General features: G+C 51.4%; 2 protein-coding genes and 1 long non-coding RNA gene across 11 annotated transcripts; 1 reads left to right on the top strand and 2 right to left on the bottom strand.

Moving 5' to 3' along the window:
* Positions 1–15188, bottom strand: FXYD5 (FXYD domain containing ion transport regulator 5). Of its 9 annotated transcripts, none has more exons than XM_055236832.2 (9): positions 15070–15188; positions 14271–14331; positions 12368–12448; positions 11471–11524; positions 9106–9198; positions 5645–5734; positions 3701–3730; positions 3547–3621; positions 1–315 (listed from the first exon to the last, which is right to left on the bottom strand). In XM_055236832.2, exons 2-9 carry the CDS (start codon positions 14329–14331, stop codon positions 266–268), a joined length of 534 nt encoding a protein of 177 aa, XP_055092807.1. In that variant the 5' UTR covers positions 15070–15188; the 3' UTR covers positions 1–265. The 9 variants fall into 9 exon arrangements, with proteins under 9 accessions (XP_055092807.1, XP_055092805.1, XP_055092809.2 ...); XM_055236830.2 differs by having other exon boundaries at positions 15010–15159; XM_055236834.2 differs by lacking the exon at positions 9106–9198 and having other exon boundaries at positions 15070–15187.
* LOC134732023 (uncharacterized) lies at positions 14152–23269 on the top strand. The gene is made up of 2 exons (XR_010114851.1): positions 14152–14799; positions 21258–23269. It is a non-coding gene; the product is annotated as an uncharacterized lncRNA (long non-coding RNA).
* FXYD7 (FXYD domain containing ion transport regulator 7) lies at positions 15577–26907 on the bottom strand. The gene is made up of 6 exons (XM_055236841.2): positions 26614–26907; positions 21159–21188; positions 18550–18624; positions 18396–18438; positions 18205–18245; positions 15577–15984 (listed from the first exon to the last, which is right to left on the bottom strand). The coding sequence occupies exons 1-6, from the start codon at positions 26642–26644 to the stop codon at positions 15962–15964; spliced, it is 243 nt and encodes an 80-aa protein (XP_055092816.1). The 5' UTR covers positions 26645–26907; the 3' UTR covers positions 15577–15961.

The raw sequence follows: 26907 nt of genomic DNA, 5'->3' as shown, positions 1-26907 counted from the left end.
CAAGGACCACAGTGCTTTACTTTTTGTCTTAACAGAGGAGATAACTTGAGGGACAGCCCCCAAGGCGCCAGGCAGCCTTCAGGGGCGGGCAGGGTTGGGGGAGGTAGGAGACTCGGACCGGCAGCCCTGGCACCAGCTTCATCGTCTGTGTCTTCCCTCTCTGGCCAGGCTCTTCGAGGGGATGCAGGAGGCTGGGCACGGTGAGCTGGCAGGGGGCTTGGTCTTCGGGTGCCCAGCGGGTGGTCAGCTCCTGTTTCTGATGGACTCACCTGCAATGATTCCGGCATAACCGGGACAGCTGCCTGCACTTGCCACCTGTGGGTGAAGGAAATGGTTCAGTCATGAGCTAGAGCGATATTGATTCTTATCGTGTGTTCTGGGGCTGGGGAACCAGGTTGATCAACCCTGCCCCTGGGGAAGCTCAAAGGCAACTCCACAAACAAATGATGGAGAAACACACTGAGAACAGCCAGTGCTGGGGCCCTGCGAGAGGCCCTCCCCACACACGCTCACAGATGAGCCGTTTGGAAACTCCCATTATTTTGTATGTCACTTATTCATTCATTCAGGCACTAAGAACACAGTTGAGGACAAAGAAAAAAATCCCTGCCCTGGCAGAGTTGTCTTTCTGTGGGGAAAGACCAACAAGGAGAAAAATAACAAAGTCAAATGTATCGAGGTGCTAAGTGGGAGGGTGTTCAGTCCTACGAAGGGAAATAAGGCCAGGAAGGAGGCATGGAGGCCCAGGAGCTGGGCTCATCCTCACCGGGATGGCTACTGGGGCTTCAATGAGGAAGTTACTTTTTTTTTTTTTTTTTTTTTTGAGACAGAGTCTTGCTGTGTCGCCCAGGCTGGAATGCAGTGGCACAATCTCAGCTCACCGCAACCTCCACCTCCTGGATTCAAGCGATTCTCCCGCCTCAGCCTCTTGAGTAGCTGGGATGACAGGCACGTGCCACCAAGGCCAGCTAATTTTTGTATTTTTACTAGAGACGGGGTTTCACCATGTTGGCCAAGCTGGTCCTGAACTCCTGGCCTCAAGGGATCCACCTGCCTCAGCCTCCCAAAGTCCTGGGATTACATATGTGAACCACTGCAGCCCGCCAAGGAGGTGACATTTGAGCAAAGGTCTGAAGGAGGTAAGGGAGACACCTGGAGGAAGGGTGTTACAGGCAGAGGGAACAGCAGCGCAAAGGCCTTGAAGTAGGAGGACACAGATGGGTTCCAGAGACTCATCTGTGGCTGCTCCAGGGTGAGGGAATGGGGAACTTAGAAGCCAAGGGTACTTTAGAAAACACCTGCCACCCTTGCCTCCTCCAGCCCCTCAGCTCTCTGGCCTCGTCTTCTTCTCCTCTCCCCCAGCCTACCCTGTCCTGGCTACTTTGCCTCCTCTGCTGCTATAGCAATGGGCACAGCTCATTCCTGCTTCCAGGGCTTGGCACTTGCTGCTCTCTCTATCTGGTGATTCATCTCATCATCAGGAATCAGTTCCAATTTCACCACTCCAGGGAGGGCTTCTCTCCCCACCCCTCTCTTCCCTGTCACTCTGCTTTATTTGGCAGATATCTTTCTCTGTATCCACTCATTCATGCATTTATTTGCTTATCATCTTTGACCAGATGTGAGCTCCTGAGGACAGGGACCAGGGCTGCTTGTCACCACCATGCCCCCAGCATCACCCAGCATAGGTTTGGCACAGACTAGGTGCCCACAAATATTTGCTGTTGGAAAAATACATGGCCCCAGACCTAACGTTCAGGCTTTGCTCTCACACAAACCTGGGTCCAATCCTTCACTGATCCTTTTTTTTTTTTAATTAAAAAAAAGTATTTGTGTAGAGACAGGGTCTTGCTATTTTGCCCATGCTGGTCTTGAACCCCTGGGCTCAAGCCATCCACCCACCTTGGCCTCCCAAAGTACTGGGATTACAGGAGTGAGCCACCGTGTCCCGCCAGCAAATGAATTTACTGACTCTTATGTGCTGTGTGACCTTAGGCAAACTCCTTAACTTTGCCACTGGGGTGAGAATAGGGCCTGGTGCAAAGTCAGGATCAACACATACATGTTGTATGACCGAGGCAACAGTGCTTGACTCTCAGATTCAGTGGGGATCACGCATACATCAGGAATCATGTCTTATGATTGTTAGAATTCTGCCTCTCCCCTTAAGGCAAAAAAAGATGTGGCTATGCTTGTTTTCTTGATGAGGAAGTTGGACGAGAGAGGTAATGAAACTTGGCATTGGTTATACAGATTAACTGATAGCTCGTGTTTTATTTCACCCACAACATTTTAAAAACCTTTTTTAAAAATTAGTTTCTCTGCTTGTTATTCTGCCTTTCCCCACAACTTCCTCTCCCTGAGTTGGGCCCTGGGCCCCTTGCCCTCTGGTTAAGCATTGGCAGGAGACAGGAGGGTGGGAGGAGAAGGAGGTTTAGGTATCTGATCCCCACCACCCCTGCTCCCTCTTGGTTTGGTCACAAGTGAGGCAGTGGCTGGAACCCTCTTTCTGAGGCCACAGCTCCTGCCAGCAGCCCCACCTCCAGTTCCATCTCTCACCAGGCCTCCTGCAAAGCCATTGCCTCCTCTCGTCCCTCAGGCTGGGCGATAACAGGTCCCCATCCTTGCTAGTCCTAGGGCACTGCACCATCTCATTAACCTGCCTGTACCTCCGGAGATATCACTCTATTAAATGTTCTCCAGTTAACCCTTTGCAGGTCCTTCTGCCACCTGCCATGACCCTGATCAACACAGCTGTCAATATTTGAGTACCAAAAGATTTTACAGAAACATTAAGCTCTTAAAAGAGTAGTTACTCTGGCTGCTCCAAGCCTCTATTCTTGCTGGATTGAGTGGGTGGGGTTGTTCCATGAGGCATTTAATCCTCAGTTATCTCCTCCTGACACAGTCTTTTTCAGCCCTTGTTCCCTGCCAGGCCTGGGTGCAGTGGGCTTGTGACTGCTGGGGTGGTATGCTGACTGCCAAACGGCCCTTAGTCTCTACCCTTCCCTGTCAGTATCCATGCCCTTTGCCATGTGACTTTGCCTGTCTTCCCATCAAGAGATGGAGTCTATTTCCTTGAATGAAGCCCAGCCTCGTGACTTGCTTTGACCTATGGAATGAGGCAGAAGTGATAATGGCCAGTTCTGAGCCTGCATGCATTCACTCTATCTTAGATCCCTGCCACCACCATGCGAACAGGCCCAGGCTAGCTTAGTGAAGGATAAGATGATGAGGCAAAGAGCCAAGGCACCCCAGAAACAGAGTTTCCTGCTGACCCACAACTGAACTCAGATGTAAGAGTAAATCCAGTTGAGACCAGAAGAATCACCCAGCTGAGCCCAGCCTATGTTTCCAAACTGTGGTCTTGAGAGCTCAATAAACGGTCATTATTTTAAACCACTGAATTCTGTGGTGGTTTGTATGGATATGCAGCTAATAGATACATTTAAAACAAAATTGCCCAGGGACCTTTGAGAACCCAGCCCTCAGTCATAAGTCCCCCTCCCGGTCTTGGTGCCCTTCCCACCCAACCCCAGTTCTCACTGGTGAGGATGATGATGCCTGTGATGAACAGCACAGCTGCGACCAACAGCCCCCGTTTCCGGAGGGTCTGTTCATCTGCAGAGAGAAAAATGAAGGGGTAGAGTCAGAGGGACCTCACCTTTCCTTCCCCCACATCTTCCTGTGGATAACTTACCATAGAAGAAGGGGTCATCCTCATGAAAACCTGGAGAGGCAGACAAAGAGCAAGTCAGGGTTCAGCAAAGGTTTGTGAAGTGAACACGTGAATGGCAAAGTCAGGAAGGGGGACACCTGGGTACCCTTAGAACAAAACCCAAAATCCTCACCATGGCACACAATCTGGCTCCCATTGTTCCTCTAATCTCATTTCCTTCCCATCCCCCTCACTCCCTGCATTCCAGCCCTACCGGCCTCCCTGCTGTTGAACATGCAGACAACTTCTCACCTCAGGGCCTTTGCACTGGCTGTTTCCTCTGCCTGGCACACACTTTCCCTAGACATCTGCATGGCTCCCTCCTTCACTCCCTTCCCAGTGGGGCCCTCCCTCGTTTTGTATATGAAATACAGGTTGACTATCCCTAATCCCCAAATCCAAGATCCAAAATGTTCCCAAATCTGACACTTTTTGATGTCATGTCAGAGGTGTTTGAACCAGAGCAACTCTATCTCAAATAGGGTAAAATAAGGCTGAGACCTACTGGGCTGCATTCCCCAGAGGTTAGACATTGTTAGTCACAGGATGAGATAGGAGGTCGGCACGAGATACAGGTCATAAAGGCCTTGCTGATAAAACAGGTTGCAGTAAAGAAGCCAGTTAAAACCCACCAAAACCAAGATGGCAATGACAGTGACCTCTGGTCATCCTCACAGCTCATTATACATTAGTTATAATACATTAGCATGCTAAAAGGCACTCCTACCAGCACCATGACAGTTTACAAATGCCATGGCAATGTCAGGAAGTTATCCTATACAGTATAAAAAGGGGAGGAACCTTCAGTTCCAGGAATTGCCCACCCTTTTCCCAGAAAATTCATGAATAATCCACCTTTTGTTTAGCATATAATCAAGAAACAACCATAAAAATAGGCAACCAGCAGCCTTTGGGGCTGCTCTGCCTATGGAGTAGCCATTCTTTATTCCTTTACTTTCTTAATAAACTCTATGGACTACTCTGAATTCTCTCTTTGTGCAAGATCCAAGAGCCTTCTCTTGGATCTTGGTCTGGATCGGGACCCCTTTCTGGTAACAGTCTGACATGACACTGAAAGGAAATGCCCATTGGAACATTTTGGACTTCAGATTTTTGGGTCAGGAATGTTGAACTGGTAAGTAAAATGCAAATATTCTAAAATCTGAAATCTGGAAGACTCCTAGTCCAAAGCATTTTGGATAAGGAATACTCAGCCTGTACTCCCCAGTGTCACTCTCTAACCCTACTTTATTTTTCTTGATAGCAAGTTGAAATCAACTGATACATAATGATTGTGATTATTTCTTATTGTGTTTCTCTTACCACTAGAATAGTAGTTCCATGAGGGCAGAGATTTTTTCTGGCTTGTTCACCACTCTATCTCTGTCCCCTAGAACCTAGCCTAGCACACAGAGGTACTCAGTGAATATTTGTTGAATGAATGGATGGATGAGTGGTCTCTCTATGTGACCCATGGGCATATCATTTCCATTCATTCACTGGGGGGCTGACTGGGCAGGAAGTGGAGGATAAGACCACCAGAGAAAGAATCAAATTGCCCCTAGAAACAGAGCTCCCTGCTGACCCACAACTGACCTCAGATGCATGAGTAAGTCCAGCTGAAACCAGAAGAACCAGCCAGCTGAGCACACCCTAGATTTCCAAATTGCAGAAATGAGAGCTAAATAAATGGTTATCCTTGTAAGCCACTGAGTTTTTAGGTGGTTTGTATGCAGCAATAATTTATGCATTCATTTATCTATTCAGACATTTATCATGTGCCCACCCTCTGCCAGGCTTGAAGTCATTTACTTTCCCATCACGTCTTTACTGAGAACTATTCTGTGCTGGGCTGTATTCCAGGTGCTGGAAATACACAATCAACAGAAAATAGCCTGCTTCTAGTCTGGGGAGGCAGTTACTGACCAGATGGCTTGAGGATCTGGGGGTCTGTCTGGACATCTGTGCTTGCGGATGGTCTCTCAGAGAGCGTCGTGGTGTCATCAGTGGGATGAGCTGAGAGAGTGGCCAGATCAGTGGAGGGCAGGAGTGAGCCATGGAGGCAGAAACAAGGGATATTACTGAGAGTCTGCATCTGGAAGAAAGCCCTCTCCCACATCTACACAGCTGGTGTGCAGGGTCAGGCATCCCCTCTACTCCACACCTAGAGGCAATAAGTAATGGCAGGCATTGAAATGCTGAAATAAGCATGTACCCCCAGTTACGACTATCTGATCTGCCTCAATCCCCGAGGGATTCCAGACCCCTCTCCTAGGACCTTCTGGCCCACACTATAATCCAGGAGATAAAGGAACTAAAGGACAACACCTGCCAAGGACTCTGACCCAGCTACATAGTCTGGAGATACTTGTAAAACATTCTGAATATTGGCCGAGTGCAGTGGCTCATGTCTGTAACCCCAGCACTTTGGGAGACTGAGGTGGGCAGATCACCTGAAGCCAAGAGTTCAAGACCAGCCTGGCCAACATGGTGAAACCCCGCCTCTACTAAAAATACAAAAATTAGCTGGGCCTGGTGGCACACACCTGTAATCCCAGGTACTCAGGAGGCCGAGGCAGGAGAATTGCCTGAACTCGGGAGGTGCAGATTGCAGTGAGCCAAGATTTCACCACTGCACTCCAGTCTGGGCAACAGAGCAAGACTCCATCTCAACAACAACAACAGCAACAACAACAACAACAAAACTATTCTGAATATCACCTCTGCCCCCAGACCGAAAATGCCAAAGGGTTCTTCTCTTGAAAAAAAAAGAAAATCAGTACCTCCAAAGAAAAGGCCTCCCCCAAGCACTGAGAAGTGCCCCCACACCACATCTGAGGCCTCAACAAGAAGCCAGCAGGCACAGAAGCTCCCTCATGAAACCCAAGTTCCCTGGAACTATCTCAGTGCCCCACACCCTAAATAGGAACTGGCAGCCAAGGACTACAAGATATTCAGGGAATGCATTGCCCAGAGGAAGGTATAAGCCATATCGACGGCAGAGACCACAGGAATGCAAAGGACAGCCATACTGGTGTGTGGTGCTCATGCACCCTGGGGCGAGACAGTCTGGACTCAAATTCCGGTTCTGCCACTCTTGGCTGTATTGCCTAAGGCAAGCTGAGTAACGTCTCTGGGCCTCAGTTCCCTTTCCTGTAAAATGGGAGTAATGACAGTTCCCACCACACAGGATGATTACAAGCATCGAATGACTGAATACACAAAAGCTTAGCACAGTGCCCAGCATGAATAAGCTCTCAGCAAAAGTCAGCCCTTGCTGTTATTGTCTGCTCAGCTCTCCTTCTTCCTTCTGGAACAGCTCCCCCTTTCTTTGTGGGAGGACATTGCCCTCCCTTCCCCAGTTATAACCCAGGCTACAAAAGGAAGCATGTGACCCCAGTCTGGTCCTTCCCTGACACCTTTGAAATCCCAAGTAGGGATATTGAGTGACAGCTAGGTACTATAGACTGAATTCTATCCACCCCACCAAATTCCATATGTGATGGTATTTGGAGCGAGGGCCTTTGGGAGGTAATTAGGGTAGGATAGGATCATGAGGGTGGGGCCCTCATGATGGGATTAGTGCCCTTATAAGAAGACACCAGAGAGCTTGCTTTCAAGCTCACAAGCCCATCCACACATGGAGAGGACATGGTGAAGACAGAGCAAGAGAATGGCTGTCTGTGTCCCAAGGGGAGCCCTCATCAGACACCAACCCTGCTGGCACCTTGATCTTGGACTTCCCATCTCCAGAACCGGGAGAAATGAATTCCTATTGTTTAAGCCATCCAGTCTGTGGTATTTTGTTTTGGTAACCTGAGCAGATGAAAACCCTAGGTGAAGCCTGGAAGCTTTGAGCTAGGAGGCTCAAATAACATGAGCCATTTCCTTCCTAGGTGGAAGAGAAGCAAAGATAGAGGAGGAAGAGAGGCCTGGGGGCTTTCGTGCCCAGGCTCTAGGCAAGCCAGAGGCTCAGCAGTGACAGCCATTTGTCCTTGATGAATTTCTGTCACATATATCCAGGAACATGGACCAATACATAGAGCAACTCAGGTCAGCAAAGATTCAGTAAATTAATGCAGAGATGTGTGAATGCCTTATCAGTTGATAAGTGTGGACACAGCTGCTATCCCCCACCCCCTATAGGTGCACTTTTGTACTAGAAAAGTTCCCTTCTGTAAGGCACTTTATTTCCATCTGTTGTAGGATTGTTTTAATAGACAGATTCTGTAAGAATGAGATGCCTTACTGCTATCACTAGAAAACTGGAACAATTATAAAGACCAACAAAGGGAATGGCATGGCCTGAGAGGTGGTGCTCTTGTTCAGTGCCCAGTCTGCACAACTGTACATGTCTCTCTGGGAGTGGCCTATGCTACAACACTTTCCAGTGTGGGGCTGCCCCTCAAATAAGAGTCATCACACAGGCATTAGAGGCGATCTGTTGCCTTATCTTAGCTCAGTCTCCTTTCCCACACCTTCTGGTAATACTAACTCACTTGTCCAGAGGAAAACCCCCCTTCCCTGACTCTTGGTCTATGTGGTTCAGGCATGGCTGGCTGAGCCTCTTCTCTAGCCCCAGGGTGGGGCACAAGACTCAGTCCTGACCGATGAGAGCAGCTCATTTCTCAGGCTCTCATTGGTTCAGACATGAGCATGTGACTCCAGCTGGACCAATGAGAGTCAATTGTAGGCCTCAGGCTAGAAATAATGGGAAAGATTTTGTTCTCTAGCCACCACGTTAGACCTAAAGTTGGAACTATGGGACCATCTCTGCCATCAAGAGGGGAGAAGTTAGTCGAGAATGAAGACAACAGAACCAAGAGAGGGAACAAAGTACTCATGACAGTGCTTACTCGCCTTGATCCAGCTATGCCTGAAGTTGGCTACGTCTGGACTTTCCAGAACTTATATAGCCAATCATTCTTGTGTGTGTGTGTGTGTGTGTGTGTGTGTGTGTGTGTGTGTTTAAGGTGAATTTTCTATATTTTGCAACTGAAAAGCTCCTGCTCTAACATTAAGAAGATGTACAAAAAAGAAATATCCACAGGCACATTTTATAGCCCCAGCCCTCCGAGGGGAACTGACAGAAAGAAAGTTCCGAAGTCTATCAGTTAGGGAAACACTGCATACTGCACGCTGCCCCTTGGGGATCCTTTGCTGAAAATTAGCTTAATCAAGACTCTCAGAAGTCCTGCCATAAAGAAACATGGTTAACTTTAACTGAGGGTTCCCCAAATAACTTTGACCACAAACCAAAAACATTTTTTTAAATGTATTAACAATTCCCCAAACAGGGGCACTGAGAAACGTACTGAGGGAAATGTTGACCTAGATAGAGAATTAAACAAAAATTGTAGGCTGCTGCTCTCAGTCCCATGCTATACCTGCTTTGGTGCTCTTGTGTGTCTCTGGATCTGTCACTAGAGGCCCATCCGTTCCTGCCGGTCGCTGGGTCTGGGTCTGGGGTTGTGGTGTTTCTATTCAGGTCAGGAGAGCAAGGAGGGAAGGATAAGAAAGAGTCATTGGGGAAAGAGAATTGGGGCCGGGCGCAGTGGCTCATGTCTGTATTCCCAGCACTTTGGGAGGCCGAGGCGGGCAGATTACCTTAGGTCAGGAGTTCGAGACCAGCCTGACGAACATGGAGAAACCCTGTCTCTACTAAAAATACAAAATTAGCTGGGCGTGGTGGCTCATGCCTCTAATCGCAGCTACTTGGGAGGCAGAGGGAGGAGAATCGCTTGAGCCCGGGAGACAGAGGTTGTGGTGAGCCAAGATTGCGCCATTGCACAGCAGCCTGGGCAACAAGAGCAAAACTCCATCGCAGAAAAAACCTAAGAGGCTGGCAAAACCTGAAAATGTCAATATACCAAGTGTCACTGTAGGGTTGGGAAGGGGGACACTCCTGCACACTGCTGGTGGGTTAGGAAATGGGTACAGCCACTTGGGAGGGCAATTTTTATTTTTACTTTTATTTATTTTTATTTATTTTTGAGACAGAGTCTCACTCTTATCGCCTGAGCTGGAGTGCAGTGGTGCAATCATAGCTCACTGCAGCCTTGAACTCCTGGGCTCAAGTGATTCTCCCGCCTTAGCCTCCCAGGTAGCTGGGACTACAGGCACATGCCACCAAGCCCAGCTAATCATTTTGTACTTTTCGTAGAGAATAGGTTTTGCTGTGTTGCCCAGGCTGGTGTCAAATTCCTGGGCTCAAGCGATCCACCCGCCTCAGCCTCCAAAAGTGCTGGGATGACAGGCATGAGCCACTGTGCCTGGGCGGCAGGAGGGCAAATTTTAAAACATTAAGCATTCATGTCCTTTGCCCTGTACTGTTTTGGATAAAAGCACAGGCTCTGGTGCCAGATTCCTGGACTTCGATTCCAGCTGCGTCCCTCACTTGCTGTGAGACCTCGAACCAGTTACTCAGAGCCTCTGTTTCCTTGTCTGTAAAATGGGGACAATGGTAATTTCTGCCTCTTAGGGTTTGCGTGAAGGCTGAATGAGTTAACATATGCAAAATATTTAGAACCGTAACCAGCACACAGTCAGTACATATTCCAAGTGCATTTGCTCAAGGAAGAAGGGACAAGGTTGCTCACTGTGGCGCTGTGTGTAGACAGAAAAAGCTGGAAATGGCCAACATGTTCACCAAGAAGTGTGTGACTCCATGAGCTGTGACATAGGCGCCTTGTGGAATATCAAGCAGCAGAAAAAACAAAACAAGTCTTTATGCAGTGATGTGAGAAGAACTTCCAAACATACGACTGCACGAAGAAAAACACAGCACACAGTCAGTGCATTTTCTCCAGGTAATATACATGGGATATGGTATCACTGGGGACCTACCCCAGTGCTAACAGTGGGGACCTCTCAGAGACAGAGGGAGAGAACGAGGATTGGGGAGAGGAGGTGACAAAGGGGTTTAGTTTTGCCTACAATCGTTTTATTCTTTCCAGGTAGAATGTGTTTATGTACTACTGTGTCCTTAAACATCGACTGAAAAAATCGGGGAGCACTTTTTTTTTTTGAGACAGGGTCTCACTCTGTTGCCCAGGCTGGAGTGCAGTGGCGAGATCTTGGTTCACTGCAAACTCTGCCTCTGGGCTCAAGTGATTCTCCCACCTCTGTCTTTTGAGTAGCTGGGACCACAGGAGCATGCCAACTCACTCGACTAATTTTTGTATTTTCCTGTAGAGATGGAGTCTCACTGTGTTGCCCAGGCTGGTCTAGAACTCCTGAGCTCAAGTGATCCATCCACCTTGGCCTCTCAAAGTGCTGGGATTATAGGCGTGAGCCACTGTGCCTGGCCGGGAGCACTTTTTGAATTATACTCCAAGAAAATGTCCAAAAATTGTTCAAAAAATTCAAAAAAGGGATCAGAGAAAAAAGAGATGAAAGGAAGAAATAAATGGGACTGGCACACAGAGACTTTCTGGGGGTGTTTGCAAAGTTCTGCTCCTTGACCTGGTTGGTAGTTATATAGGGATTCAATTTAGAGTAAGTCACTACATTGTAAATTTATGGGTTTTGTATTTTTCTATATGCATGTTAATTTCACAATTTCAAAAGTGTTTTGGTTTTCTTTTTCTAAAGAATTGAATGGAGTTGGCGGGCTGCCCCACCCAAAGTAAACAAGGGCATTCAGAGCTGGGAGTAGGGACTGAAATGGGCAACCAAAGACCTAGAGTGTCAGAGGAAGAGGGGAAACTTTGTCCTGGTCCTGTCCCCACCCCATGCCCCTGTGCTACTCACCATCAGCAGGCCAGGTTGGGGTCGGAGGGGTGGGCTGGAGTTCTGTGTAGACATCTGGAGTCCAGAAACAAGGGGTTAGGGAGAGAAAAGGAGAGAGAAAAAGAAGTGGACAAGGTCTATGGATGGAGATGCCAGAGATCCCCATAGCAACTCAACTTTAATGTAATAGAAATGGCTTAATTAATCCAGCCATTTGCTAACTGCTGAAATGTGCTACCAATATGTCCCCTTCTTTGGGACCTTATATCCCACAGTTGCCACACTACAGCTCCTTCTTCGAGATGCTGGCTGCAAATTAGCTTTCTCAAGACTCTGAGAAGTGCTGCCTAAAAAAACATGTTTAACGCAGCTTCCCAAATTCGCCTGCTCTGATAAAAGCCACCAGAAATTCCTTTAGGGACCATCCTTCCCTGAATCTTGGTCCACTTTATTCAGTGGGGCTGACACCAGCCGTGGTGGAGGTTGGACATGGAACCCAGGCCTGGCCGATCAGCTTTCTATGCCTGTGGCCACAGTGGCCAGCTCAGGGATACGACCTGAGCCTGGCCAAAGATAACTCAGTTCTGGGACATTTGCTGGACTGGGGAAAGGAAATTCTCTTGCTGGGATTCTTAGCAGACAGGATGAGAACCCCAGGCTTCAAGGGATCATCTTGGCCCCATGAGAGGAGACTCTTCCTGAAAATGAAGCCAACACAGAGAAAACAGAACCAAAAGGTGGAGAGAGGTTCCTGATAGCATCATTTGAGCACCTAGATCAAGCCATGCCTGAAGGTCTGTACCTGGACTTTTTCATTACATAAATCCATAAATTCCCTTGTTTGGTCCAAGTTTGGGATTTTTGTTGCTGTTGTTATTTGCAATGACAGGATCTTGATAAATGTGTCCCTTTCCTCACCTGGGGCTGGCGTCGGGACCTGAATGTCCATGATAGTTGAGTCTGCTGAAGAACTGGACGTGGTATCCTTCAACATCTGTCCTGGGGAATCAAGGATGAGAAGTCAGGAGGGAGCCTGGTCCCCCTGCTCTCATCACCCCCGCCCTCCCCTCCCTGGTGAAACCTTAGGGGTCCTGTCTGCTGGTGGAATCACTCAGCTTTGGCTGTATCAATCCATAATTCTGAAAGTGTTTTCAGCTATGCCAATGCCTGGGAACCCTTCTTCTAGGCCCCCTCCCCGCTCATCCCTGTGGGATGGGAAAGTCAGTTTAGTCTAGTGAGCCCAGGTGCTAGGGTCAGCCTGGGCCCTGGTTTCAAATCTTGCCCCCAACAACTTTCTTGCTGTGTGACCTAGAACAAGTGAAGTCCTTTCTCTGAGCCTCAGTTGCTTTATCTGCAAAGCAGGGAAAATAATTGAATCTACTTCACAGGGCTGTAGCTAGGGTGAAATGACACAGAGCAGGGAAAGTGTCTCCCACACAGCTTACCACGTGGTCAGTGCTGGAAAACTCCACTGCCCCCACCCTGGTCCTGCCTCCGTACCCTCCAGCCTGGACATCCCAGCAGCCTCCTCCCTGGGCTCCCTGCTCCTGTCCCCGCCCCCACAGTCTGTTCCAAACTGCAGCCAGAGGGAGCCTGGGACCACCTGAGTCAGGTCGGGGCCCGCCTGGTTCAGAGCCCTGCCCTGGCTGCACTTCACTCCACATAAAGGCAAAGCCCTCATGTGGCCCATAAGTCCTTCTCCATCTGGTCCCATCACTTCTCTGTTCTCTCGTCATCCCACTCTGCCCCTTCTCATCCCAACCCAGCCACCCCACCTGCCTGCTATTCTTAAAACACACCAGACAACACTCAGCCCCCAGATACCTGCAAAGCTCATTCCCTCATTTCCTCCAAGTGTTTGTTGGTCCAAATGTCACCTCCTCAGTGAGGCCCTCCCTGACCACCCAGTTTAAACAATCCTCATTACCTCTACTTTTCTGCAAGCACGTATCACCTCCTAGCACACGATGTAATTTACTAACTTGTCTCTCTCCACTAGAGTGTGACCTCTTGTTTTATTCACTGCTGTTTCCCCAGTGCACAGAATATCTGGCACATAGTAGGTGCTCAATAAATATTTGTCAAATGACTGAATGAGTACATGAAAATCATTTTATGAAGGAGAAATGAGGGCGCCTTCAGTGGGGCATGCACTCTGCGTTCTGGGGGCAGGCAGGACAGTTGTTTTCCCAGCTCCTCCACCCACTCTCCTCTGACACAGGGCACTTCCCTTCACTGAGCCTCAGTTTCCTCATCAGTAAAATGGGCATGACAACAGGTGTGACTGACTGTCAGAGGCAAAGCCTAACTGAGCTAACACACACCACACCTGCCAGCAGAAAGGATGCTCAATGCCCTCCCGCGGTTCCCGTCTTTCAGGAGACACTTTCCAGGCAAGGCTGAGATGTTGCCAACTCTTTGGACTAACCCCAGCTCAACAGCTTTGCCTAACTGTGTAATGCCCGGGGACCCAGTGATCCTCTTTTCTGGGAGCCTAGGTTTCCTGGCTGCTGAGTAGAAAACCGACACCAATCTCCCCGCCAAATCAAACTCAGTGAGTTCTTCTTGGAGGTGAAATTGGAGGATGCTCAGCAGGACAGGCCCTGGCCAGACTCACTGGAAGCAGCCACCCGGGTCTGAGGTGTCCAAAGAGGGTGTAACGTCGCCCCGCCATAGGGATCCCCACTTCCTGGTGCCGGTTCAGTGGGAGGGTGACAGGGCGGGACAACGTTCACACGGGCAGCCACCCACCCCGCAGCACACGTGGGGCTGACCTGGCTGGGGGCTCTGGGGCAGGGTGGAGGCCAGAGATGGGTCTTACCTCTGGTGGGGAGAATCAGGCCAAAGATGGTGAGAAGACACAGGCGACCAGAGGGCGACATCTGTGGGACCAGGCGATGCTGGGGTCAGCCATGACGTCAGTGAGGCCGACCTCCGGCAGCCCCCGGGGATCCTGCAGCCCCTTCCCTGCCCTGAGCAAACACCTCTGGCTTCCAGGACCCCCTGCCAGGGCTGACGGCTGGCCTCAGGGGAAAGAGGAGGGTCTTAGGTGGGGATACCAAAACGTCACCCTGCTTCCTTCCCCTGCAGGTCCCCAAAGAAAACAAGAAGCATGAGATAAATGGGTCTCCCAGCAGCTGCAAGGGCCGGCGTGCACTCCTGAAGCAGAGAAACACCTCCCTGCGCCTTCCGCCAGGCGCTTATCCCTCACTGGGACTGACGCAAGGAGGGGACTGGGGCAGAGGAGTAGATAGGAGGCCTCTTCCCTCCCCCAGGGGCCCAGAGCCCAGGAGTCGGCGAGGAGGGGAAGGAGGAAGAGTGAGTAACGCCTCCTGCGCTCAGAGGAAAAAGTGAGTTGGTGTCAGGGGCCGCCTTGTAGGGATGGCGCGCTGGGGAGATCTGAGAGGCACTGGTCCGAGGGTGGTGGCAGAGATCTGGGGAGACTGAGGCAGGGGTGCGGGAGCGAGGCAGAGCGGCCCATTGTAGCCCAGGAGAGGAGGCAGAGAGATGTGGGCGAATGGGGGGCGGAGAGGAGCGGAAGGGGTCAAACCCCTACCCACCTGAGCCCGGCCCGTGGGCAGAGGGGCAGCGGATGGAGGTGGTGCGCGAGAGGGACTTACGTCGGAGCTGGGGGTCCTAAGCCGGCAGCCTCGTGGGGAGAGGAACGCGGCGGTGGCTGCTGCGTCCAGGCGGAGGGTGTGGCCAGGGGAGCGCGAGCGGGCGGGGACCCAGACGGGCTCAGTCATTTCCTCTTGGGTTTCCTGGCTTCAGAGCCCGGGGTGGGAGCAGGAGGGGGAAACGCTGAGGGCGACGGGGGGCAGGGGTGAGGGCATAGTGGTGGGGGAGGGTGGGGACGGGGATGGGGCAGGCAGGTCTAGGGTGAGTGGGCGCCTCAGAGAGAGCAGGGGGAGAAAGGGGAGGGGTCTATTCTGGGGTCGCTGGAGGAAGGGAAAGGACAAATCCGGAGGTGTTGAGGAAGGAGAAGGGATTGAAGGGGGGCAACTCGGGGCACTGGGGAAGGAGAAGGAAGAGGGGGAAACCCCGGGCACGCAGGGGAGAGCTACCCCAGGTTCAGTTCTGCACCCCTACCCACACCGTGCCCCACAGATGAGAACACACAGACAGAACAGGGGAAAAAACCAAATGCACATTTATTAAGCTCAAGACATGGACACTGAGGGGCCAGGGGACGGATCTTCGAGGATGAGACAAGGAGGTGCAGGGGGGCCGTACACGGGGATGCTGGGGGTGCTGGGCCGGGATGGACTCCCAGATCCCAGGAGCTGGAGGCCTGAGGCCCCGGGTCTGGGGTGCAGACGGGCTCTTTGGGGGATCGTCATTGCCAAGGCCTGGGGAGGGACAGCAGGGTGCAGCGGCTCCAGCCTTGGGGTGGGTGGGGCGGCTCATTCCGGGGAGCGCTCCCGGCGCGCGGCTGGGTCCCCACCGCCTCCACCCGGTCCTCAGGCTCCCGCGCTCAGGCAGGGTCGGCAGCGGAGTTTCCTCGGGCAGGTGTTACACGCCGCCGCCACCAGGGGCTGGGGAGAGAGGGGGTGCGTGAGCCACCAGAGAGGTGGAAACTGCCTCCCTCCCCACAGCTCGTTGGCTCTCCATTCCCCGGCACCATGGAAGCCAGACCCCAGGGACTGTCACCCTAGAGCTAACACTGAGGAGCTGTCTTGCCTCCCAGACTCTAATGTCTGGTTCTCTTGGGGACACCTCGTGGCTGCTGTCATGGAGAGAAACACCTGCCACGGGGCTGGCGACCCCAGACCCAACCTGGGCTTTTGGAGCTGTCCCCCTGCCAGAAAGGGAGTCCCCATCTCCCTTCCCATCTGCAATCTCCTCCTACACCCTCACTCCTTTCCTACACTCCCTGTCCTGAACATTTGGATACAACGGGAATTCCCCCATTCCCCACCCGCTGCAGACCATCATTCACCTAGGATAGACCAGAAACCTGTGCAAAGTCTTTAGCTGTGCCCCAGGTGACAAGGCCAACCCCCATGCTGCTCCACGCATCTATAAGTGCCCTGTTCATGTTTTAAAACTCATTAAATAAACATGAAACAGGCCGAGCGAGGTGGCTCACGCCTGTAATCCAAGCACTTTGGGAGGCCGAGGAGGGCGGATCGCTTGAGGTCAGGAATTTGAGACCAGCCTGGCCAAAATGGTGAACCGTCATCTCTGCTAAAAATATAAAAATTAGCCAGGTGTGGTGGTGTGTGCCTGTAGTCCCAGCTACTTGGGAGGCTGAGGCAGAAGAAGTGCTTGAACCCGGGACGCACAGATTGCAGTGTTGTAGTAAACTGAGATCGTGTCACTGCACTCCAGCCTGGGCAACAGAGGACAGAGCAAGACTCTGTCTCAAAAAAAAAAAAAAAAAAAAAAGGAACATGAAACAAATTCCACACCAAATACTCCTCAACCATGGAATAACCCGTGTCCCCCTCATGCTTTTTTTTTTTTTTTTTTTTTTAGTTATACAAACTTTATAAGAGACACAGAAATTCCCATTTCTGGTTTTTTACAAGTCTCCAGAAAGGCTGCATTTCCACTAAAAACAGGTCAAGATATTTTTACATAATTAAAATTAACAGCCCCAAAGGAGTCAGAATCTTTCATCGACATGCTTGCCCTGCATCCCTCTCGCTCTCCCTTTACACTTTCGATGCTTACACCCATTCTCCCTCCTCCACCCTCCACGCCCTCCTCCTCCCATCCTCCCCTTCCTTCCTGGGCTCTTCCTTCCCACATTCTCCCCAACACCTCCATCCTCTCCACTCTATCCCCTCTTGTGCTTCCCAGCTTTCTTCTCCATCCTCACATTCCCTGCATCCCATATGTTCTTTTCCAATGTGAATTCTAAAATCTGCATTCTATTCATCTCTCTTTTTGTTATTTTGATGCAACTATTCAGAAACCTTCCCTCCCTCCCTCTGTCCCGCTTCCTTGGCTATTTCATCCTGGATCTGCCCGGCTGAACGATCAAGTCTGGAAAGCCTCTCCCCGTCTTCCTCAGTGCTCCCTCTCTCCCTCCTGATTGACAGAGCTCCTCCCACATGGGGCCCTTCTCTTCACAGGCCTGTGGCTTCCTCTCCTGGCAAATCAGCTTGTCCTGGCTTTTATAGGCTTGAGCATTTGTTTCTGGGAATCTCTGTGGACTCTGGGTCATGTCACATCCCACAGCCTCCCCACGGTTTAGCATCATCTTTCTTTTCCCTCCCTCTCTCCCTCCCTCCCTCCCTTCCTTCCTTTCTTCCTTCCTCTCTCTCTCTTTTTTTTTTTTTTTTGGACAGTCTCACTTTGTCACCCAGGCTGGAGTGGAGTGGCACAATCTCAGCTCACTGCAACCTCTGCCTCCCAGGTTCAGGTGATTCTCTTGCCTCAGCCTCCGGAGTAGCTGGGATTACAGGTGCACACCACCTTGCCGGGCTAATTTTTGCATTTTTAGCAGAGACAGTGTTTCACCATGTTGGCCAGGCTGGTCTCGATCTCCTGACCTCAGGTGATCTGCCAGCCTCAGCCTTCCAAAGTGCTGGAATTACAGGCATGAACCACCGCACCTGGGCAGGTTTAGCATCTTTCACCTGCAGAATTTCCTCAGCTTCCTAGGGAATTGTCCTGTGATGTCTGCTGGTGCCCCACCCCCACCCCCACCCCCTCCGTCCAGTCCATCCACGCAAATTCCCTTCTGAGGGTTCCCTTCCCTTCCCCACCTAAAACTCTCCCAGAATCACACAGTTTCTCACCCTCACCTGAAGAGGGAAGCTCGGACTTACAGGATTTGCAGGTTGGGCTGTGGAGGCAGAGATGAGAGAGAAAAGTAGAAAGAGGTTAAATAACCATAGTCTTTGGGGAAAACACATGGCAGGCCCAGCGGATCCTGCCCATCTGCTAGGGAGGCACCCCGAGGCCCCCTCCCATTCTTTGCCCACTGCTGCCACACCTCTCAGACCTGGAGTCCGCCTTCCTGCACTTCACCTTCTTGCCTGTTGGGAGAGAGAGACAGAACAAGAAGACAGGACATAGGGTGTAGGATATGGATGAAAGCCAGCAGAGGAAGCGGAGGCCGAGGCAGCCCAGGAATGGGTCACACTTACTGAGGACGATGAGGATACCCAGCAGGAACAAGATGGTTGCCAGAGTCATGCCCACAGTCTGCACCGTGTTGTAGTCTGGGGAAGATAACGGGGGACATCGAGGCAGGGACAGCACCTCGGCTCCACCTGGAGCCCAGTCCTGGCTCTGGGTGGCCCAGCCAGGGGCCCAGAATCGCCCAGGGAGGCTGTGGGCCGTGCTGGACACTCCTTCAGGGGGTTGATGTGAGGACGTAGGGTGTGGGCTTGGGCACCGTTAGCTCCCCTTGCCCTCTGTACCCTCTACTTTCCTCCCCTGCCCTCTCCCGCTGCGCTTTCCACCCTGGATATATACATAATACTCTCCCTCTACCACCTCCTCCCTGGCCCTGGCTCTGTCCATCATTGTCGCCCATCTGGCCTCTGCAGCAGCCTTCTCTAGGGTCTTGCTGGCCTGCCTGCACTCCCACCTCTGATAGCCACGAGGACCCATCAACATTTGAGTGAGATCTGGGTTCTCCTCTACTCAGAGCCCTCCTCATGCCCATTGCCTTCAAGGTAGAAACCACAGTCCTCACTACGGCCCTCAAAGTTCCATATGATCCAGTTCCTTTCCTTCTTGGACCTCACCCCACCTCACTCTCCCCATCAATCCTACTCCAGCCACAGTGGCCTCCCCAATGTTCCTGGGGCATATCCAGCATGATCCTATCCCAAGGCCTTTGCACTGGCTGTTCTTGCAGCCTGAAAGCTCTTCCCCCAAATATCCACATGGCTCCTTCCCTCACTAGTGTCTGGGCTTTATCTGATTGTGAGCAAAACCTCTGGCTGTCCTATTCAGAATTTTCCATCCTCTCCTCCACACTTTCCAATCTCATTCCCTTCTTTATTTTACTTCATAGGAATTATTCTTGCCTAACAATATTCTTGTCTTTTTCTTTAATAGACGTAGTGTCACTCTGTCACCCAGGCTGGGGTGCAGTGGTGCAGTCATGGCTCACTGCAGCCTCCACCTCTTGGGCTCCAAGAGATTGTCCCTTTTCAGCCTCCCAAGTAGCTGAGACTACAGGCACACACCACCATGGCCAGCTAATTTTTAAATTTTTTATGTAGAGCTGGGCACAGTGGCTTATGCCTGTAATCCCAGCACTTTGGGAGGCCAAGGCAGGCAGATCACTTGAGGTCAGGAGTCCAAGACCAGCCTGGCCAACATGGTGAAATCCTGTCTTTTCTAAAAATATGAAAATTAGCCAGGTGTGGTGGTGTGGGCCTGTAGTCCCAGCTACTCGGGAGGCTGAGGCAGGAGAATCACTTGAACCTCGGAGGCGGGGATTGCAGTGAGCCGAGATTGTGCTACTGCACTCCAGCCTGAGCCACAGAGTCAGACTTTGTCTAAAAACAGAAAAAAAAAATCACGATCATAGTTCATTGCAGCTTCAAACTCCTGGACTTGAGCGATCCTCCTGCCTCGGCCTCCCAAGGCACTAGGATTACAGTTATGAGCCACCGTACCTGGCCAATAATATTCTTGTCTAATATATAATTTTCATATTTTGCTTTCTTGAGTATCTGTCTCTTTCCCATTGTGTGGAAGGTCCAGGAGGAGGGCAGGAATTCTTGAATTCTTGAATTCTTTTCTGTGTGGTTCATTGCAGTGTCTCCAGCTGCTTGGAGCGTTGCCAGACATAGAGCCTGTGCCCACTAAGTATTTGTTGAGATATGAATTTATGGAGCACTCACTCTGTACCAGTAGTGGTCCAGGCCTCTACCCTCAAGGAGTTGACTTTCGTATTGTGATAAAGCATTAAAGAAACAACCCCCCCAAAAAACAAGTCATGCGACCCCAGCTGGGTATGGTGTGGCTCTTCTTTGCCAGGGAGTCAGGAGGGCCTATCCCAGCAGAGTAGTCTATGTTTGATCTGAGGCCTGAATAAGAGAGAGCCTTAGCCAGCCGTGTACAAAGCTAGAGGAGAAGCATTCCTGCAGAATCATGGCACATGCAAAGGTCCTGAGATGGGAGAGAAATTGATACCTAGGCGAAAAGTGTGAATGAGCAAAGGGGTGGGGTGGGGGGCAACAGGAGGGTGTTCAGAGGGGAAACTGGAGCCAGATCTACCAAGCCTGGGGTAACTTATTTGAGCTTCAGTGCCATGGAGGAGATTTAATGGCGCCAGCCAGGTATCTTTCCCCAGGTATCTTTTCGCCAGGTATCGTTCCTTGTAGGTGGGAACTATTACTATCCCTTGTTTACAGAAGGGCCCAGAAAGGCAAAGTCGCTTGCCCGAGGCCATACAGCTAGTGAGTGGATAAGGCAGGATTCAAACCCAGGCAGCCTGGGCTCAGAGTCATTGCTTCTAAGGTTTCCTTCATCTGCTTCTCTGACGACATCAAGGCACCAGCCTAATCTCGGTGAGACCTGAAGGGGGCTCAGAGAGATTGTGAGGCACCCCCACTCCCCCATCTGGTTCTGCCCTCCACGAACCCAGCTGATGTGAATCACACCCATATATATGGTCCCATGGCCAGTGGCCCAGCAGGTATCGTGTGGCCATAGCTGAAGCCATGTCCGGAGTGATCTGTGAGCACCTGCAGCTACTCCCCAGTCCAGCCCTATCCCCAAATCCAACACTCACCGTAGTAAAATGGATCAGGTTCCTCAGGAGCTGAGGGAAAGAAGCAGAGAAAAAGAGAAAGAAAAAAAACTTAACAGTGTATTTCTTAATATTTTTTAGGATCCAGATGGAGCCACTCGCCCAATCATTTCTTTGTGGAAGTCAGATACAGACCCCTTGGTTTGGATGATGTGGCCTCACGGCAGGCCGCAAGGCTGGAAGAGCATAGCTCAAGCTGGATTCCAGCCCCTACTCACTCCATCAGTCAGCACCATCCTCTATGCAGTGTACAATCCACCCAAACTGCATGGCAGTCCTGGTTCTGGACCCCTGTGGAGGTCTGATGCAAGCTATGGACTCATTCCCTGAAAAACACAGATGCACTCCCACTTGCACATGATGTCATGAGGTTAAAACAGACCCCATTTCCACTGGTGGACCAATGAATGTCTCAGCTTCCCCTAAACACTCCCTAAACACCTGAGGGCTCCGACAGGCACCTGCTGCTACTGCTGACATCCACTCACTCCTGACACTCCATCCAGTACAGGGAAGCTGTGCTGATTCATACCCCACATTACTTATTTCTTTTTCTTTCCTCCTTCCCTCCCTCCCTCCCTCCTTTCTTTCTTTTTCTTTCTTCTTTCTTTCTTTCTTTCTTTCTTTCTTTCTTTCTTTCTTTCTTTCTTTCTTTTTTCTTTCTTTCTTTTTTTTTCTTTCTTTCTCTTTCTTTCTCCTTCCTTCCTTCCTTCCTTCCTTCCTTCCTTCCTTCCTTCCTTCCTTCCTTCTTTCTTTCTTTCCTTCTTTCCTTCTTTCTTTCTTTTTTTGAGACGGGGTCTTGCTCTGTCGCCCAGGCTGGAGTGCAGTGGTGCCATCTCAGCTCACTGCAACCTCCACCTCCCAGGTTCAGGCAATTCTCCTGCCTCAGCCTCCCAAGGACTGGGACTATAGGTGTGCACTACCACTGCTGGCTAATTTTTGTATTTTTAGTAGAGACGGGATTTCACCATGTTGGTTGGGCTGGTCTCAGACTCCTGACTTCCGATGATCTGCCTGCCTCAGCCTCCCATAGTGCTGGGATTACAGATGTGAGCCACCGTGCCTGGCCCATTATTACTTATTTCTAAGACACCATCAAGTTTAAGATTCAAAATTGAGTTTGTAATAGTTTTCCCTGTGTGTGTGTGTGTGTATGTAAATATGTTTGGAACTCTACCCCGTGAAATGTCCCCATCCATTAGAAGACGCATAATGATTTCAGAAATGTTCACATGTGGATAAAATGTGTGTGTATCTCTGGGTTCACTTTTCTCTGCTTCCCACCTTCCTGGCCCTAATCACGTTCCCCTGCAGGAGAGCTCAGAACATCCTTCCCATTCAACAAGTTCATCCTGATGGCTCTCGAATGCCTCTGACAGTTCTTGTTATATTTGGCCTTCCCTAGAGCAGAATTTGGCAGCAGACTGTCTGCCACATGGGGAGAGGGTGAAGGGTGCCAGGGTGATGCCTGATGTCATTGGTGTTCTCCTTCCCCCTTCCAGGCTCAGAGATGGATGGCTCCCTGGAGGTTGGGTAGGGCCATGTGACTAATTCTGGCCAAGGAACTGTGAGTAGAAGTGCACTGTCACTTCCAGGCTGGGGCATTTAAACATTCAGGAACATTCAGGCCTCCAGGCCAAAGCTCTGTTTCACTTCTAGCCTGGTGGCCTGAATGTTCACGATGGTGACTGCTCTAGTTTTCTTTGGTGACTGGTCAACCTGTGATGGACGTATACGTGAACCTGGTTGTCATAAGCCCCTGAAACTTTTGGTACTGTTTGTTACCACAGCATACTCTAGCCGAAACTGACTGATAGAGGTGGCCCCAAAGCAACACCCGTTTGTTACCGCAGCATTCTCTAGCCGAAACTGACTGATAGAGGTGGCCCCAAAGCAAGACCATGATTCACACAATGTGTAAGTTTACCCTTCCCAGGTCTCTGTCCAGTCTTCAAAGAGGATGTCTTAGGTTGGTGCTGAGGTATCTTTAACATCTTCCAACCCTTGTTAATCTCCCTGTTTACCTAAGAGAAAACAGGCCTTGGGCTCCAGGTCTTCAGCAGGCAATAAAATCTAGGCAGAATTTTGTGGCATTATTTGGTTTTCTCCTTTATTTATTGATGTTACCAGCAATGGGTAGCCCTGACTCCATTCCAGCCTCCCTGCTAAGCATCTGAGGGGTATCAGTGCATTTACTCTTAATCTTCATAGCAACTCTTTCACATGGGGGCTATCTTCATCCCCATTTCCTGGAAGGGGGACACCAGACCCAGAAAAGCGAAATCACCTGCTTCAGATTGCTCTTATGCTGCCTTCAATTTAAGGCAAAAAGAAGATGAATTTTCCAGCTGGGCGCAGTGATTCATGCCTGTAATCCCAGCACTTTGGGAACACAAGGTGGGCGGATCACGAGGTCAGGAGTTTGAGACCAGCCTGGCCAATATGGTGAAACCCCCGTCTGTACTAACAATACAAAAATTAGCTGGGTGTGGTGGTGTGCCCCTGCTAGTCCTAGCTACTTGGGAGGCTGAGGCAGAAGAATCGCTTGAACCTGGGAGGCAGAGGTTGCAGTGAGCCAAGATCATGCCACTGCACTCCAGCTTGGATGACAGAGCCAGACTCTGTCTCAAAAAAAAAAAAAAAAAAAAAAAAGAAGAAGATTAATTTTCCAGTTGTGATGGTGCTATAAAATAAAGCTCATTGTTTTTAAAAAGCTATTCCTGGTTTGGGCATGGTGGCCCACGCCTGTAATCCTAAACACTTTGGGAGGCCAAGGCGGGTGATTTGCTTCAGCCCAGGAGTTTGAGACCAGCCTGGGAAACATAGCAAAACCCCTCTCTACAAAAAATACAAAAATTAGCTGGGTGTAGCAGGAGTGCCTTGTAGTCCCAGCTACTCAGGAGGCTGAGGCGGGAGGATAGACTGAGCCCAGGACGTTGAGGCTGCAGTGAGCTGTGATCGTGCCATTGTACTCCAGCCTGGGCAACAGAGTGAGACCTTGTCTCAAAAAATAAAAATAAAAAAGCTAATCCTTTGAAGGAAAAAAATTAAATAAATAGCAGTGTGAGGAATATTTGAATAAAGCAAAAATTGTGACGGTAGTACTCAAAAGCGCCAAGATGGTGAAACGCTGCTTCAGGGTCCCTTGTGCTCTGTGTAAGTTTCCCCACCAGAGAGTAAATTTGTTTGACTCATCGCTGCTGTTCATCCCGACATTTATGAAAGGCTCTTCAAGTTTTCTGGGATGAATGAATGAAGGAATGATTATGAGGCGGTCCTAGGCTGCAGGAGGCTGTAAAAGGTGGATTGTCTCACTTGTCTGTTTTCCACACATCCGCCCTTCCCCAAAGTTATCGGGAGCCCACTGGGTGAGCACCTGTCCCAGAATCTGGTGTTCCATGTGGAAGATCCTCCTCCATGCGGAAGATCCTCCTCTGGTCCCTGCTGCCCCAGCAACCCGGGCCCTCAGGTGTGGCTGGGCTAAGGGTGGGGCCAGGAGTCAGGCAAAGGAATGTGCACTACTCCTGGCCAGCTGCCAAGGAGATATCAGGAAGGAGGTGGTTGCTATGGCAACTGGGGCATCTTGCGAAGTGAAGAAAGGTGATAGGTCCCGGCACCCCAGGCTGGGTGGGGTCCCCTGTGAGGTCCTGTGTGAGATGCAGGTTTCAATCTTGACCCTCTCCCCTCCTTTTGCACCTCCTGCTGTTGCCCCTGCAGGACTGGCTTCTGGCCAAGCTAAGGGTCCATTTCAGGGATAGGGACCCGGACCCAGCTGTGCTCCTGCATCCCTCTTCTGTTCACCCCTAATTCTCCCTCCTGTTCTCTGGCAGGGTGGAGGGATACAATCTCCCCTCTTCTCCCCTCGCTCCCCAACAATCATTAATTAGTTTCCTTAAGCGGCTTGAAATGCACAACATGCTCTTCCTCCCCCAGGGTTTCCCGAGGCCTGCGGTCCCCTGTCATGCTGTGACTGGGAAAGGGGGAGGCAGAGAAGGTTGGGTTGAGGAGTCTGTCCTCCCACCTCTGCCCGTCTACTGCCATCGATCCTGCTAACCACCACCTCTGCAAAAAGAAGCCCTGGGCTCCCGCCAGGCCTGCTGCCTCAGCCCTGCCCCCCTCCCTAGGGTAGCTTCCAGCCTCTGCAGCCCCCCCCCCACCCCCCGCCCTGCTTGGAATTCTGCAGATATGGCTCAGTGCAGCAGCCCCCGCCTGCTGGGAAGCGCGGAAGAGAGGGAGCCATCCAAGTGGAATTCGGGTTCCCTTCACTGTCAGGGGCTTCTCAGCACCCCTGGTCCATCCCCTGCCCTCAGTGCTAGAGACCCTTGCTGGGCACCCGCTCCTTCGTGAAGCAGTCTGTGCCTTGCTCCTCTGCAGAAGCAGGCTTAGCAGTGGGGTCTATTGGGGGCGACGGTGGAAGCAGGTGTTTAAGTGGGTGCATAACTGGGTTAATGGGTGTGGAATGGAAATCAGTGTGCGGCTTGATGGGGGCAGTAGGGGCAGCTAGGTGTATACCAAAGTGCACCTCTGGGATTGGAAAACACCCCTGCTGTGGGCTGGAAGGAGGGTCCCATCACCCCATTCCCACCCATGGGGGCTCACTGCAGTGGTTTGGGCCCCACCCCACACGGCTCTCTTCTCTTTCTACTCCCCTCTCTCCCCATGGGTCCGTCTCTCTCCCTCGTCTCTCTGCTTCTCTCTCCCTAGCGGTCTCAATCCTGCTATCTCCCAGGCTCTCATTTTTTCTCTGTCTCTCTGCATCCCTGTCTACTGCTCTCGGCCTCTCCCCTCCACTGGGAATCTCTCTGAGTCCATCTATTTGTCTTCCTGCGTCTTTGTATCTGTGACTCTGGATCTCCTGCCTCTCTTGGTCTCTGTCTCTTCCAGGTTCTCCCTGTCTGTCTCTTGCTATATCCCTTCTCTCTGTCTCTTCCTTCAGCTCTCACTCCTTTCGTCTGAACCTGGCTGTCAAGGGTTTCAGGAAACAGACACCCTAGGAGACAGCACTGGAAAGAAGAGGGACATGAACCTCCTCCCCTTCCCTTGCCCACCCCAGGGACCCTGAAATCTTCCAGAACGTCTCTGGTCGCAGACCCACCCGCTCCCACCCTGCAAGCTCATCTCTTCCCCGTCTGCTACCACCACGGTGCGGGACCAGGCACCCGGTTGCCATAGCGACCTGTCCGAGCATCCCTTCTCCCGGGACTGCCACTCTCCGACCGCAGGTCTGGCACAGGACGACGGCCGGGGAGGAGGTGTCCCAGAGACCCGGAGGGGCCATCGGGGGGGGGTGCATTACAGTGGCCTCCGCCCACAGGAGAAGCGGACCTCCCTCCCCCAACTCCCCTGCCTTACCATTGCTGGAATCTCCCGACACCCTCTCTCCTAGGCTCTCAGATCCCGGAGCCCCCTTGCAACCCCTTCCCCAGACGACGCTCACCCTTTGTGGGGGTCTGGGTCGGGGTCGCCATGCTGGGCCGGAGCAGGGGGCTGCTGGATGCTTTGGCGGCGAAGGCGCGCTGCAGCAGCTGGAAGCAGGACGGACCGATGTGGGGGGGAGCTGGGGGGAGCCCTGGCGTGGGGGGGCCTGCAGCCAATGGGGGCCCGGGGAGCCCGCCCCCGTGCAGTCCACCCCCGCCCCCGCCCCCGCCCACCACCGTCGTCCCCGCCCCTTCCTCTAGGGTGGGGCGCCCCCTGCTGGGGCCCAGGGGCGCTGGGCTTTCGCGCTGAGGGA

This window comes from Symphalangus syndactylus, chromosome 13 (assembly GCF_028878055.3).
Source record: "Symphalangus syndactylus isolate Jambi chromosome 13, NHGRI_mSymSyn1-v2.1_pri, whole genome shotgun sequence".
NCBI lineage: Eukaryota > Metazoa > Chordata > Mammalia > Primates > Hylobatidae > Symphalangus > Symphalangus syndactylus.
This window is presented reverse-complemented; position numbering and strand designations above follow the sequence as displayed.

What these genes read in the sequence shown, in the direction of transcription:
- FXYD7 (XM_055236841.2), bottom strand. Translation starts at nt 26,644, where the DNA reads ATGGCGACCCCGACCCAGACCCCCACAAAGG. An exon ending in ACCTGATCCATTTTACTACG is followed by an intron (nt 18,625 to 21,158) that starts GTGAGTGTTGGA and finishes TATCTTCCCCAG; the next exon opens with ACTACAACACGGTGCAGACT. An exon ending in GCGGACTCCAGGTCTGAGAG is followed by an intron (nt 18,246 to 18,395) that starts GTGTGGCAGCAG and finishes CTGCCTCCACAG; the next exon opens with CCCAACCTGCAAATCCTGTA.
- FXYD5 (XM_055236831.2), bottom strand. Translation starts at nt 14,331, where the DNA reads ATGTCGCCCTCTGGTCGCCTGTGTCTTCTCACCATCTTTGGCCTGATT. An exon ending in CCTGATTCTCCCCACCAGAG is followed by an intron (nt 12,449 to 14,270) that starts GTAAGACCCATC and finishes TTGATTCCCCAG; the next exon opens with GACAGATGTTGAAGGATACC. An exon ending in CCAGATCCTCAAGCCATCTG is followed by an intron (nt 3,731 to 5,644) that starts GTCAGTAACTGC and finishes CTGCCTCTCCAG; the next exon opens with GTTTTCATGAGGATGACCCC.